This window comes from Fukomys damarensis, unplaced genomic scaffold, assembly GCF_012274545.1.
Source record: "Fukomys damarensis isolate Sample0158 unplaced genomic scaffold, DMR_v1.0_HiC HiC_scaffold_19, whole genome shotgun sequence".
In the NCBI taxonomy this organism is placed as follows: domain Eukaryota; kingdom Metazoa; phylum Chordata; class Mammalia; order Rodentia; family Bathyergidae; genus Fukomys; species Fukomys damarensis.
Window position 1 is genome coordinate 57654452 of NW_022900931.1, and position 15054 is coordinate 57669505.

Sequence of the window (15054 nt, forward strand, 5' to 3'; positions counted from 1 at the left end):
AAATGGAATGGGAAAAGACAGAGGATAGTAAAAGAACTCATCCTGGCAGTGTGTAAATGTAAACAGTTATTAAAACATGAGTTGAATAAAGTGGACACGGATGAAGTCAAAAGAAAGGTCTCACCAGCATCATCAGAGGTTGGGTGGACCAAAAGGACCCTTTGCTGATCCCCTAACATTGAAATACCCTAAACAAACTAGGCATGGTGATACCTGCCTGTAATATTAACACTGTGGAGACTAAAGCAGGATTGCAAGTTCAACTCCAGCCTGTGCAACCTAACAATTTAGCAAGACACTGACTCAAAATAAAAAGTAAAAAAGGGCTAGGAATATAACTCAGTAAGAGAGCCCTGGGTTGCCGGGTGTATTGGCACATGCCTATAATCTCAGCATTTGAGAGGTTGACACAGGAAGATCACAGTGAGTTCGAGGCCAGCCTCAAATAATAAGACCTAGTAAGAAAAAATATATTTTCCTGTATTAGGAGAAAGGAAACATCTACATTAGAAACAAACAGAAAAACAATACACTTAAGTGAATTGCTTCAGTAAGTTTCAAATATTATCATTTACTTTCAAAAAATAGAATGACTATATTAAGATCAAACAGACTTCAAGTTAACCTATAATAATCAAACATAATTTTATCACAAGAATAAAAAGGTTAATTCATCTGGAAAACTTAGAAATCAGAAATGTTTAGGTACATAATAAGAAACCCTCACAATATATGTAACAAAAATTTAACTGAGGGCCAGGGATTTAGCTCAGTGGTTCCACTGCCTGCCCCACAAGCACAAGGACCTGAGTTCAATCCCCGGTACAAAAAAAAAAAGAAGAAATAGACAATTCTACAATCATAGAGATTTTATAACTATTTCTCAATAACATAAAACCAGACCTTCTATGCATTAAAAAAAAGTGAAGAAATAAGAAAACATAACACTGCCCACCAACTACAACTAGTTACTATTTATAAAATACAACATCAAAAACTTCAGAATGTACATTCTTTTCAAATGTAAATACACATTCAAAATAGATCACATGCTGGTCCAGTAAATAAACTTAATATAATCTCTTAATCTAATAAAAAGTATCAAAATCATGCCAGATACTTTCTTTGACCACAATGAAAACGAGAGAGAGAGAGAGAGAGAGAGAGAGAGAGAGAGCCTTGTGTTGAAGCCCCAGTACTAAAAACAAACAAAAGAAAGCCCTAAACAAATATGTACTAGGTGGCCTACGTTAAAGGAAGTGAAAAGGGTTGAAAGATGAGATGACAGTAAAAACATAATGTGTAGTTAATGGTTAGGGATGGCAAAGACTTGTTAGGAATTCCTTGACATAAAAACCCAAAAATTATGGTTTCCAAACATGTTGGTGAAGCCCTAGCGGGAACTTGGTTAGATTGAGAAGACACAGGAGGACAGGGGACATAGCTCAGTTGGTGCTGCACCTGTCTGGCAAGTGCAAGGTCCTGAGTTCAATTTTGAGGTTAAGAAGACACAGGAATGCAATGGTTAAGAGATTAAGGTGAAAGTTTGGATGAAAAATGGAATAGTTAAACATACCTTATGTGTAGCAGTTGCATCCCCTTCTCTGAGTTTATAATTAGGAAGGATATAATGTCTGACTGGGGAACACTTCCGCTATGCTTCTTCTATTTAATTCTATAAATCTAAAGGCATATAGGTTTGCCCTTGAGCAGTGTTAACTGAAAATACTATACAGGAACTTGCAGAATTACTCCAGCACATACAGGTTAATTTGAAACAGGATAGAATGCCTAGTGGATATATGAGATTACACTTTAATAATGTTAGAAGTTGAGATGCTGGTACCAAAAAATTCCTTGTGTAGGCTATGAAAAGGGAGATAGCTCATGGAGACTAACAGATTATCACAGCTTGAAATAATGGAGTACCAACTACAGAATGAGCAGTCTCACATATGGTTCAACAATGAAAATAACATAACAAGCTAAAAGATACTAGTACTCAGTAACTAATCTTGCAAATGCTTTTTTCTTGATTTTGATAGTGAAAGGTCAAATATAGTGTCCCTTTATATAGGAAAGTTCCCAAATGTTTACTGTAATGCCACAAGGCTATTCAAACTCACCAGCTTACTGTTACAATTTTGTGAGGAAAAAAATGGACTCGACATAGGTCCTGAGTGTAACAATGCATCCATTAGATATGATAATATCAGAAGCTGAAAAATAAGCTAGGCATGGTGGCACAGATCTGTAATGCAAACTACTTGGGAGACTGAAGCAGGAAGATCATAAGTTCAAGTCTGGCCTGGACAATTTAGTGACAACTCTATCTTCAAATACAAAGTGAAAAGGACTGGGGATGTAGATCAGTGGTGGAGCTCTGGCCTAGTATGTGGGAGGCCCTGTGTTAAATCTGCAGTACCACAAAAAAACAAAAGAAACTGAAGAACAAGATAGGACTTAATCCTTTGGGGAAGGCTCCTGAGAGATGCAAATGGAGACTAAACAAGATGCTGCTCTCACCAGATCAGAGGCTATAGATGGATGCTGACAAGAATAGACATTTACCCTGGAAGGGTTTTTGCTTATTTGGAGATTGATATAAATGGTCCAAATACCACACAATTACTCGAATAGAAGAGAATGTACCAATTCTGATCACCACGCTACACTTCTTTGACCAAAGGACAATTTTATGCCTCACAGTGTCCAACAATGTGCAAATAAAGCTCACATCAAAAGGATTTACTGAAGCCAGGAGACAGAAGAAGTTAGGTAGATAGGGCACAGGTCCTGAAGAGTTAACATGAAGAAAGCTAAAAGTTAGAGCTTCGGTGAGTTAACATACCAGAAAAATTAACTTATACAAACTGACTATCATGGTCTAATAGAACTGCGAGAGACAAAGAAGGGTCCCTAAACACAAGGGAAAATCCCTGGAGAAAGTGAAATGCAAATGAAGCATCTTGCTTTCCAGACATCAAAGGCTACCTGCAACCAGGAGCAGCCTTGTTTTCTGTCACATTCACCTATACAAAAAAAACTGTATAAAAAGCCAATGGATATGAAACCCCTGCCCTACAAGCAGGGAGTTTCTCTCTTCTTCTTTCTATGAAACATACACTGTCATTCCCCACTGCTTGCTGAGTGCTGTTTTGTTGGCTTCAAACTTCACTGCCCCCAAACAAGGACCTACCTCACAGCACAGGAGGGACCTGGTTACTTTACCATGCTGATTATCATCCTCAAAGTAGTGGTTTGATGGAGAATTAGTACAGGAGATACATATCCTGACTGAAGAGCTGCCTTACATGCCTTCATGAGTGTGTGCTCTCACTGAAGATGAGGGAAGCCAAGGCAGAGTCCCTGCTAGACAGATTCCTTCACTTCCCTTGAGGACAGGGGAAGAGGCTCTGGGGGAGAATGCTAACACAGGGGGACAAATCTTCCCCACATCCTCAACTTTTCTCTTCCACACTCGACACAGTGGTCCTGGAACCAGAAGTACGACTCCAGGTGATGAAGGCAGAGACAGTCCCAAAATAAGGAACTGTAACCTGACCTTTAAACCCTTATGCCAGAATTCTCAAGGGGATGGATTGTCTTTGCAGACTATCTGACAAAACGGGATGACAGTGAATACAAGTATATTGCCTAGTGGTCAAAGTAGCCCCTACTTCTATACCCGAGTAACCTTAAATTATAGAATGAGAATGGAATGAGGGGTCAGCTCTTGTAGATTCATTTTGATGCCAGCAATTTGGCTGAAGCTAATTTCTAAAGCTGGAAAAGTCTAGGTAAAAACCAATCAGAAAGAAGGAAGTATGGCAGCTGACAGTAAACGCATGAATACATATGTGGGTACATGTGGTAAGTCATATGTCTGCTGAGACCATCCCTACTTTTGGAAGTTGACACAGTCAAATGGAAGTCGATGAACCTGTGTGGCATCATTCTGGGAAACATTCTCATTGTGCAATATGACAATAAACAGGACCAACTGAAAATGACTGAGATGAACTCTAATAATTGGCCGGGATCTTTGGACTTATTTTCCAGGATACAATCTATTTGGTAGTAGCACATGATTTGGGAAGGAACTTGAGGGAATTACTGTCCACTGGGCAATCAGACATGTGGCACACACCAGTACAATTATTCACTTAGGAACTACAAACCTGGATGACCAGACACACAAAGAGAACTCTGGTTATAGTGGACAAAATAAAACTGTAGTAAGTCCAACATGCCACAGTATGCTGTGCACAAATACGTTTTTAAATTTTGTACATGGGAGGCAATTTAACAGAAGAGAAAAAGAAAATGAGTTTCTGATTGAAATAAAGTAGTGGACATACCATAATAGAGATCTAGCTCCCCTGATAGGAAATAATCATATATCCCTTCTATAATAACAATCTTATCAAGGGATTTGTAGTCGATAAATGAAGTAAATGACTTGCAGATTAAAAACTCCTATATGACTTGAGTATTTATCTTTTTCTTATTTTCAAATACCTACCACAATTTTATACTTTATTTTTCCTAATCCATAGAAAACTTATAGAAAATAATCATAATATCGTATATAAATTGAGTGTGCTTTATGTGCCAACATTTTTCAAAGGGTCTTATGTCAGTTTGGTCATTATAACCTATAGGTGAGTGCCATCAATCCATCCATTTTACAGAAAAGGAAATTGAGAGTAGTTAATTTCTCAAGTAGACACAGACATTGAGAGTCCCACATGGCCTACATGATGCTTCAACCAAAAGAAAGGAAGGCATACTGCCTTTCATAAGCCAAAGCAAATTTGTGAAATAAAACAAAATCATGCTGGTAAATCTCAGATAGGACTTAGTTATTGCTATGGCTTGATCTGAAATGTTCCTCAAAAGCCTCATGTGGTTGGAAGGTGACTTGAACATGGGGACACTATAACTGACTTGGTGTTAAGAGGTGGGTCCTGGTAGAAGGTGCTCACTGAGAATGTGGCTTGGAAGGTTTTATTTCCCTCCTCAGATCCTCCCTTCACTCTCTCCTTCCTGGCCACTATCATATAAGCAGGTTTCCTCCTTGAAGACAGCCTAGGACCACAAACTGTAACCATGAATCAAAATAAACCTTCATTCCTTTAAGTTGCAGGTGTCCAGTATTTTGTCCCAGCAATGAGGAAAGTGACTGAGACAGATGTTGCTACCAAAAGTGGGGCCACAGCCATGACTATCTATACCTGACCACATGGTTCAAAAGCCTTTGGAACTCTGGTTTGTGGGAAGAGTCTGGAGAGATTTGGGGATACCAGAAAGAGAAACTCTAAAGTGCTGTTAACCCAAACTTGATGAGAGAATCTGGCTGGAACTCAAAAGAGCAGAATGCCAACAGAAATGCTGACTGACCGTAACAATCAGGCTCAGGAGGTTTCAGTTGGAAATACTGGCACTGGCATTGAAGACCACATGGTATGCTCTGGCACAATTTGTCTGCATTTTGTTCATGTCCTGAGACTTTGCCAAAGACTGAGTTTAACCACTTATCAGTCCAATTTAAATACAAAATGACCCAAAACTGCATATTTTGCCATTAATTTGTATAAGATAGTATAATAGGAAATATACAAATGATAATTTTATTAAATTTATTCAAAACAAGAATTGACTCGTTAAAATGATACCTGCCCTGGAGACACTTGGGATAATATGTAAACAAAATGCACTGCCCACGTGATGTTCAGGGTAAACTGTTAAGTGGTTAAGCACAGGAGACTATGATCTGACAGAAGAAATTTCAAGGCAGCTCAACATTCAGGGTATAGCATGGTGTACTACTTGCTGCTTTTAACAAGATCCATAGTGAGAATCAGGAGCAAAATCCAGAGCTGAATGAAGTGAGACTTGGCCAGAAAGGAAGAACTTGAAAACTTAGTGCCTTAGAGAGTTTGGATGCTAAGAAGATTAGCATTAAAAGCCAAGTACAGTGATACCTTGGTTCACAAATGCTTCCGTTCAAGAACAATTCAGTTTGGAAACAAGCATTTGGCAGGAATTTGTTTCCATTCTCAAACTCTGCATTGGGCGAAAAATACCATTGTGGCCATCTTTCCTGAATGAACACAGAATGTGGCCATTTTCCCTGGAATCATGGAATGAATTAAGTTCGGGACCTAAGGTACTACTGTACTTTACATCAGAACAAGAGTAAAGATGGCTTGAGGACATCTCAGGAATCAGCAAAACCCTAAATCTGTTTTAGTCATCTTCTCTGACACTGAGATAGTTACTGTTATAAAGCAGAAGGCACAACTTTGCAAAAAACAAAGAAAGTTGTTAATAGAAGTAAGAAATTTCATCTCACCTTGAACATAGTTTTTTGATCCACAATAGCCATGCTTCCCTGCTCCTCAAGTTGCTCCTAGGAAAATACAGAATTGGAAAAGAAAAAATAGAATTAGGAGAAATTAGTTCTGTCTCTAGATTAAATAAGACTTGCTGTCCACGCCCTCTACCACTGTATAAAAATGAAAGTCAAGACATCTGCATTTTCCAGAGTAATTCTCTCCACAGACCTCCCAAAAGATCCACCACAAGGGAATACTGTTCCTGGTGACTCTTTCTCAAGGTCTCTCCTCCTTCACATAGGTTCTCTTCCAGCTCTAAAATTCTACCCAAGTAGTAGCGCACTTACCTTGTGTGGTCAATGCCTTGGGTTCCAACCACTCCACAAAAACCAAAAATCTATATATAATTCTAGTCCAAGGCCAGAGTGTGACTCATGGTAAATCACTATTACCTGTTACTTTTACCCTGTGGAATTTCCCCTACCTCATACCCCATCCTATAGTAATCTATTCCCCAACCCTAACCTCATTCCATAAAACTATACCTCATTCAACACCCTCTATTCCTACAGAGACAGTAACTCTGCTATGCCTAATCTATAAAGAACTCTGCAAAGCACCCCCAAAGAGTTGTAGTATATCTCATACCTAGTTTACCCTATTATTGTTATGATAGAATGCTCATCAAAATTAACAAATCAATTAATGAATTGATAATGACACATTTTTATTAAGCCTATACCTTTAGATTTCCTTAGGGGGTTTTTGTATGGGAGAGTACTAGATATTAAATGGAGGCCCTTCACACTGAACTATGTTTTATTTTTTATTTTGAGACAGGGCCTCACTAAGTCACTAAATTATTCAGACAGAACTTCAACTTGTGATTCTCCAGCCTCAGCCTCCCAAGTGCTGGGATTACAGGTGTGCATTACCATATTCAGCTTAAATTTCTTTAGATTTTTAACATAATGTCATTTTTGTTTCAGAATATCACCCAAAATAACGTAATACATTTATCAATCAACTGTCTCCTAGGCCCCCCTATACTTCCATAGATTCTCAGCCAGATTTCACAGTTTTGAAAAGTACCGATAGGTATCCTATAGGGTATCTTTCAGCTCAGGTTTTCCCAGTGTTATTCTCAGGTTCAGACACAGGTTACACACAAGTCTTGAGTCAAAGTCCACCGAGGTAAGGTGCCCTTCTCATCACGTATCAAAGGCATATGTTATTCCTTTGATTTATGGCTGCTAATACTAGTCTTAGTTAGTTGAAGTAGTATTTGTCGGCTTGCCGTATAGTGAATTTATTTCTTTCCTTGTACTCATTATAGGAAGTCATTATGTATACCCCACACTTGGATAAGAAGTTATGCTCTGCCACCTTAAGAGTAGAGAATCTATAGAAATTACTTTGAATTCTTCTGTATGCAAGTTTTGTCTATTTCCTCCCATTATTTGATCTATCAGTATGGCCTTGTGGCTATTTATTTTATATCTTTGGTTATAATCCAATACAACTTTTACTTTATTATTCAAATTTTTTTAGTTTTGACGTTATTTTTGATAACATAGTATCACTGTTAAATCTCTCTTGTTGTCTCTAGTAGTATTTATATATAGTCTATCTGTTAGTAACATAGCCACTCCTATTTTCTTATAGTTTGCATGGTGTATCCTTTTCTATTTCCTTTCAAACTACTTTTGCCCTTTTTTTTTCAGCTTTAATTTAGTTTATTGGTACATTTTAGGGATACAGTACAGTTACATTCATTGTTGGGATCTTGTACCTCTACATGACAAGTCTTGATTCTCATTTTTTCCCCTTACCCCTGCCCTCCCTTCACCCCCTCGTCCCCTTCCCATCTACAAACACTTTATTTCCATCTTTTCATTATCTCACATGTTTTTCTTTTCCCTTATTACCCTTCCCCTACCCATCCCACCTTCCCTACACCTTTAGCTCCTTTCTCCCTATTTCTAAATTACTTTTGCCTTTGAAGCTAAAGTATGTTTCTTAAAGTTGGACAAAAGTTGGAAATTGCTATTTTTTTAAATCCAATCTGATAGTCTGTTTTTTGAGTGGGATATCCAGACCATATCCATGTAGTGAAATTATTGATGAGCGGATTTATATTTGATACTCTGCTATTTATTTTCTGTGTGTCTTTTTTGTTCTTCTGCTTTTGTGACTGTATTTTTCTCTTAGTTTTTTAGTGCACCACCCTAGTTACTTTCATAGTTTATCACATATTTATTTTCATCAACATTATTTTAAAGTTCTAGGGTAGGGATCAACAAACTATGAATGGCCCATAAGCCAAATGTGGTCTGGTACTTATTTTACATGGCCTATAAGCCAATTTTTATTTTGTTTACATTTTGAAAACATTTCAAATTGGGAGAAAAAAATAAAAGAATAATATTTTATGATGCAGGAAATTTGTGTGAAATTCAAATTCCATAATTTATAGAGTTATATAACACAACTATGCTAATCCATTTATACTTTGAGAATTATCAGAGTTGAGTATTTATGACAAAAATGTCATTGCCCACAAATCCCACAGAAAAAGTTAATAAAATCAATAAAGCACACTGATTTAATTAAAACAATGTTATCAAAAACAATGAAGAGAAAAGAAAGAAGGAACAGACAGATGATAGATGTACAAAAGTACATTTAAACCTAACTACATAAATAATTCTACTGGCTGATAATCTAAACACTCCAATTGCAGTAGACTAAATAATGTCTCCCCAAAATACTATGTCTTAGTCCCTGGAACTTGTAAGTTTTGCCTTATATGGTAACAGAAACTACAGATAGCATTAAGGATTCTGACAAGATGACATTTTTCTAGGAGCCAGAAGAATTTATGAGATACAGACATACAGAGGAAAAGGCTATATGAAGACTGAGCAGAGAGATAGTTGAAGATATCAGCCTTATGCCCATGCCTGTAATCTCAGTACTCAGGATCACCATGAGTATGAGGTCAGCCTGGGATACACAGTAAGTTCGAGGCCAAGCTGAACTACAACTACAAAGCAAGACCCTTTCAAAAATAAAAAAATAAACAAATACATGAAAAAAATTTCAACATCTCTGGCTGTTAGAGAAATGCAAATTAAAAATAAAACACCGAGGTTCTATCTTACTCCAGAAAGAACGACTATCATCAAGAAATCAAACAATAATACATTAGCAAGGCTGTTGGGGAAAAGGAACCCTTCTACACTGCTGGTGGGAGAGTAAACTAGAACAATCACTATGGAAATCAGTATGGAGATTACTCAAAAAACTAAAAATAGAAATTCCATTTGACTCAGTTAATCCCCTTTGCAGTATCTTCCCAGAAGTGTTAAAGACATATTATAGTGATCCATGCATACTCATGTTTACAGCAGTATAACTCATAATAGTTAAATCTTGGAAGCAACCTAAATATCCAACAACAAAGGGAGGATAAACTTGAGTCATGTGTAGGAAAATGGGTATACTTTGAGATCCTAATGTTAAGAGAAATAAATCAACTCACAAGCTTAAATATTGCATGGTTTCTCTTGTTGTTGTTTTCTTGAATCTCTCTTTTTTTTTTTTTTTTTTGGTACCGGGGATTGAACTCGATCCTTGCACTTGCGAGGCAGGCGGCAGAACCACTGAGCTAAATCCCAGGCCCTGTTTTGTTTTTCTGTACCAGGGATCAAACTCAGGACCTCCCACTTGCCAGGTAGGTGCTGAGCCACTGGGCTAAATTCCTGGCCCTGCATGGTTTCTCTTACATGAGAAACCCAAAATATAAATAAGAGCAAAATAAAAGAAAATTGGAAATAGAGAGCTAAATCTTTTTGCAAAATGGGAAGGGGACCACTCAGTGGAGGGAAGGGAGAGTTAGAGGAAGAGTAGGGGATGAAAAAAGAATTAAGGTATTAAGTACACAAAATAACTCATGATGAATGTAAATATGTAATTCAAATGTACTATTTTTCAAAAAGGAAAGCAAAAAAAAAAAAAATGAAGATGCTGGCCTTAAGATTAGAGTAACAAAAACAAAGACAAAACAAAAAGATTGGAGTGACATAAGCTTACCAGTTTCATACATCCACAAACCCAGCACTCTAGAAGGCTGATGTAGGATCACGATCTTAGAAACCAGTCTGAGCAACTTAACCAACTCAGAGAATCCCTGTTTCAAAATTAAACAAACAGAAGCCGGGCGCACACACCTGGGAGGCTGAGGCAGGAGGATCGCTGTGAGTTCAAGACCAGCCTGGGCTACATAGTGAGTTCCAGGTCAGTCTCAACTACATAGTGAGACCCTGTCTCACAAAAACAAAACAAAACAAAAAAAATTAAACAGAAAAAAGTGGGTAAGGAGAACGGATCTGGGCAGATAGCATGGTGTGAAGACCCTCAGTTCAATTCCCTATCCCACGAAGGAATGAGGGAGTGAGAGAGTGAATGAAGTGACAAAGCTAAAAGCCAGTCAATCAGGAGTCACGAGAAGTTGGAGAAGCAGCAAAGAGTAGATTCTCCCTTTGCACCTCCAGAGACATCACAATTCTGCTAACGTCTTGGTTTGGCCCAGTGAAATAGAATTTACACTTTTCCTATGGTCTAGAAAGAATAAGTTGCCATTATCTTAAGTCACCAACTTGTGATAGTTTCTTAACCACAATCATTGGAAATTAACACACCAAATAAAAGGCAAACATCAAAGTGAATTTTTTAAAAATTAGGTGTACAGAAAGGTACAGGAGGATAAAAGTACAAGAAAAAAAAAAAACCCTACCCTGCAAATAGTAATCAAAAGATTGTTTCATAGGGCCAGACTTGATGACAGATGCCTTGAATTTAAGCACTCAGGAAGATTATTACATTGAATTCAAAACCATACTGGGTTACATGAGTTGCCAGCCTGGACTACACAGTGACTGAGATTTCAGCACTGTTAGGCTGAGGCAGGAGGATCGCCTGGGCTCAGGTGAGCTCAATGTTGGTGTGAACTACACGGCGAGACCCTGCCTTAAAAAAACAAGGGACTGGGGATTTATCTTAGTGGTGCCACGACTGCCTCGCAACAGCAAGGTCCTCAGTTTGATACCCAGTACCAACCACAACAACAGAACAAATTACCATCAAATATAAGAAAAGTAATATTGCTATTCATTCTAGATTTTGAAAGGAGAAAAGGAAGTATTTAGGACATATTTATACCAATTTACTTTTTCTCTCCCTTTCTTGCTTTTTCTTTCTTTCTTTCATGGTCCTGGGGATGGAACTCAAGGCCCCCTGGATGCTATGCAAACATACTACCACTAATCTATATATCCAGCTTTACATTTTTAAAATTGGATAAAGTTGATGAATTCCTACAAAAATACAAATTACTGAGGCTTTCCTAAGAAGAAAATGATGGTGTGAGTAGCACTGTTATCTATTAAATTTAATTCATACTTTAAACACTTCCCATTAATAAAACTCCAGGGCTGGGGATTTAGCTCAGAGGTTCCTCCACCTGCCTTGCAAGTCCAACAACCCGAGTTTGATCCCCCGTACCAAAACAAAAACAAAAACAAACAAAACAAAAACTCCCAAGTCCAGGTGACTTTGCTGAGATATTTTAGTAAATATTTAAAGAAATAATTCCAATTCTGAAACAAATTCTTCCAAAATCAAAATACTTCAATGAGTCAGCATTTTCCTGATACCAAATCAGAAACCATTACACGTATGTGTTCTTTATAAAGATAGTTTCAAAACTAAAAAAATTTTGAGTCTGACAAAATATCAAAAGTAGAAATCATGAATAAGTGGTCCCAGAAATTCAAATTTGGCCAATATTTAAGTCATTAAAATTCTTGTTAGCAGAAAAAAATTCAGTATATTAATTAATAACCAAACGATCATCTCAAATGTATAGAAAAAGCATTTGGAAAAAGTCTAACATACATTTTTCATAAAAGCTAGGAACAATGACATGAAGAATGCAATGGATTTCCACAATCTGATAATGAACAACTACCAAAAAAACTTTTAGCTACCATTGTTCTTAATGATAAGTAATGCTTTCTCTTTTAGGAATGAGGCAAAAGATGTTGACTCTTGTCATTTCTATTCAGAACTCACTGTAGGTACTAACTCATGCAGTAAGGCAAGAATAAAAGAAAATAATTTAAAATGGAAAAGAAGACCTATATTTTTCTGCAGATAACAAAAACTTTTATGGGGAAAATCTTAATGAAAACACAAAACAGTTACTATCTAATAAAAGACTTTAACAAAGTTAATTTATTTATGTATTTATTTATTCTTTATTTTTTGGTTCCAGGGATCGAACTCAGGACCTTGCACTTGTGAGGCAGACAGTGGCACTATTGAGCTAAATCCCAGGCCCTCAATTGTATTTTTTGTTGTTGTTGTTGTTAAATCAATTGTATTCCTTAAAATAGCAATAATTGGAAATTAAAACTAAAATCATAGAAACCATTTACAATAGAACCATATATATAAGATACTCGGAGTACAAATCTAATTGAAAGTATACAAGATTATACTGCTGAGAGTAAATAAAGAATACTTAAATAGAGATATATACTTCATATTCATGACTTGGAAGACAAAATGTTAAGTCAATTCTTGGCTGGGCTTAGTGGTGTACACCTGTAATTCTAGAACCATGGGAGGCTAGGACAGGAGTTTGAGCACAGCTAGGGCAATGTCTTAGACCATATCTCAAAATATTAAATTAAGTTAATTAAACAAAATACAAGGGAGGCACTGGCGATGTACCCGATTTGGAGGGCCTAGGTTAAACCCAAAGGGGGTAGTGGTTAAAAGTTAATTCTAACCAAAATGATCCACAGTTAACAAAAATCCTAGCACACAGCATCCATTGGTGTAAAATTTGATTTATGGTGACTAAAATCCATATCAAAATGTCAGAGAGTTAGAACACTCAAAACGACTTTGAAAATGAACAAATTTGGATAATTTACCTTTCCTGATTTCTAAGTTTAAGCAACAGTAATCAAGACTGTGTGGCACTGGTTTTCAGATACATAAACAGATCAACAGAGCGAAATGCAGAGTCCAGAAGTAAACCCGGGACTGCATTTTAAAAATTGCTTTCACTTTTCTGTCTATATTTAAAGGTCACAATGAGGCAGAAGATTTAACTCAGTGGCACTGCCTTCCAAATGCAAGGTCCTGAGTTTGATCCCCAATATTAAAAAGTCACAATGGATATTTCATGTAATAATTTCTATCTGATAGAGAAACCTTGTTTTATACTGCTGCCGCATCTATTATTTAGCTTTAATCTTTTTCAAATGTTCGAGTAAACTGACTTCAAACAATTACCATTACTTTTCCCCACTGCACAGTGCAAGAGAACCGAATTCGTGAATCTGTCACCCACATTCTGATGGTCGCGCGCGCGCACGCGCGCTCTCGCTTTCACAGTCACATCCGCCCTACAGCTATTCACTCCTTCTGCTATACCCGCCCAGCCACAAGGCCTTCAGCTGGTATCTGTGTGCATTTCCAGCCCCATCCCGGGATCCCGTTGCGTCCCCTACAGCCAGCCAGCCAGCAGGCAGTCTGGCATCCAAGAAGCACAGGCCCCACCTCCCGATTCCAACTGCTTAGATCAAGTAGCCAGACTCACCCCTACACAAAAGTACACATTACACTCGGATGCGTCAGCGTCTTCACACGACAAAAGAGCGCTGTCTGGGCAGGTACTCATTACCTCCGTTCGGCGGTTATAAGGTTCCGAACAACATCCTTTCAGTTAGTTCTGCCATTTTTTTCTGTGCAGGCAGGGCACTACATTTCCCAGGATGCACTGCACACTAAACAACTTCTCGCGAGATCTTCATTGTACAAGGGTGGCTTTCTAAACAGAAGCTGGTAATTGCAGAACAAAAGTGTAAGCATGATTAACAACTCGAATTCAGGGGAACATCTTAAAGAACACGGGCTACTATTCTCTGAAAATTCTGTCTTTTGTTCCGGAATCAGGCGTGTGGAAAAAGCTTTTGCACAACCTACTTCTGGTGGCCGTTAGCTTGAATCACTGGACTACATTTCCCGCAGGCCTTTGCGGCCAACACGCTCCGCACCTTTAGTCAGAAGCTTCTGGCCTGAACTGAGAATGTGGTTGACACTTAAATCTTGAAGTGCGTGGATTCCCAGCCCAGGCTCCTATGGTGGGAGGCCTGGGAGAGGGCTAGCGATTGAAGGAATGTCATCTGATGAAGTCCCTAGACCTACTCCGCTGGCTAATAAAGAGTTTTCCACGTAACCAGTGGAGTAGGTTCTTGATTCTTCTCTCACAATTTCTGATTCATCCTGATACCAGGCTATTTCCAAAACAAATAATACAGCATCCTGGTTACTATCAACTACAGCCCAATGACATCAGAAAGGAGAGCCTTCTTTAAAGACATTCCTACCTTGCACTGAGACCTCATTTGGATTAGAACTTTTTCTTTCCTTAAATTCTAAGTTTCTGACATGATTAAGCCCCCTGGGTCAGTGGGGGACCACCTGAAAAGAACAAGGAAGACATTTTCAAGATAATCAACATTCCAAAGTAAACTTTAAGAAAAATGTGGATAAGTATATACATCATGTAGTTAAAACAATGGTAATAATCATATTTCCCCCAACCCCAGGAGTAATTCTCCTGTACATAAAATGA

The 15054-nt window shown here is 37.8% G+C and overlaps 1 protein-coding gene across 1 annotated transcript in view; it reads right to left on the reverse strand.

The window, feature by feature from the left end:
* The window catches only part of LOC104867512 (zinc finger protein 850), a 59697-nt gene extending 44946 nt beyond the window's left edge, over positions 1-14751 (reverse strand). The window contains 2 exon segments of the mRNA XM_010631906.1: positions 6359-6415; positions 14017-14751. Coding sequence (XP_010630208.1) covers positions 6359-6415; positions 14017-14097 — 138 coding nt within the window. The 5' untranslated portion in view covers positions 14098-14751.
* Between the last annotated feature and the right edge of the window lie 303 nt (positions 14752-15054).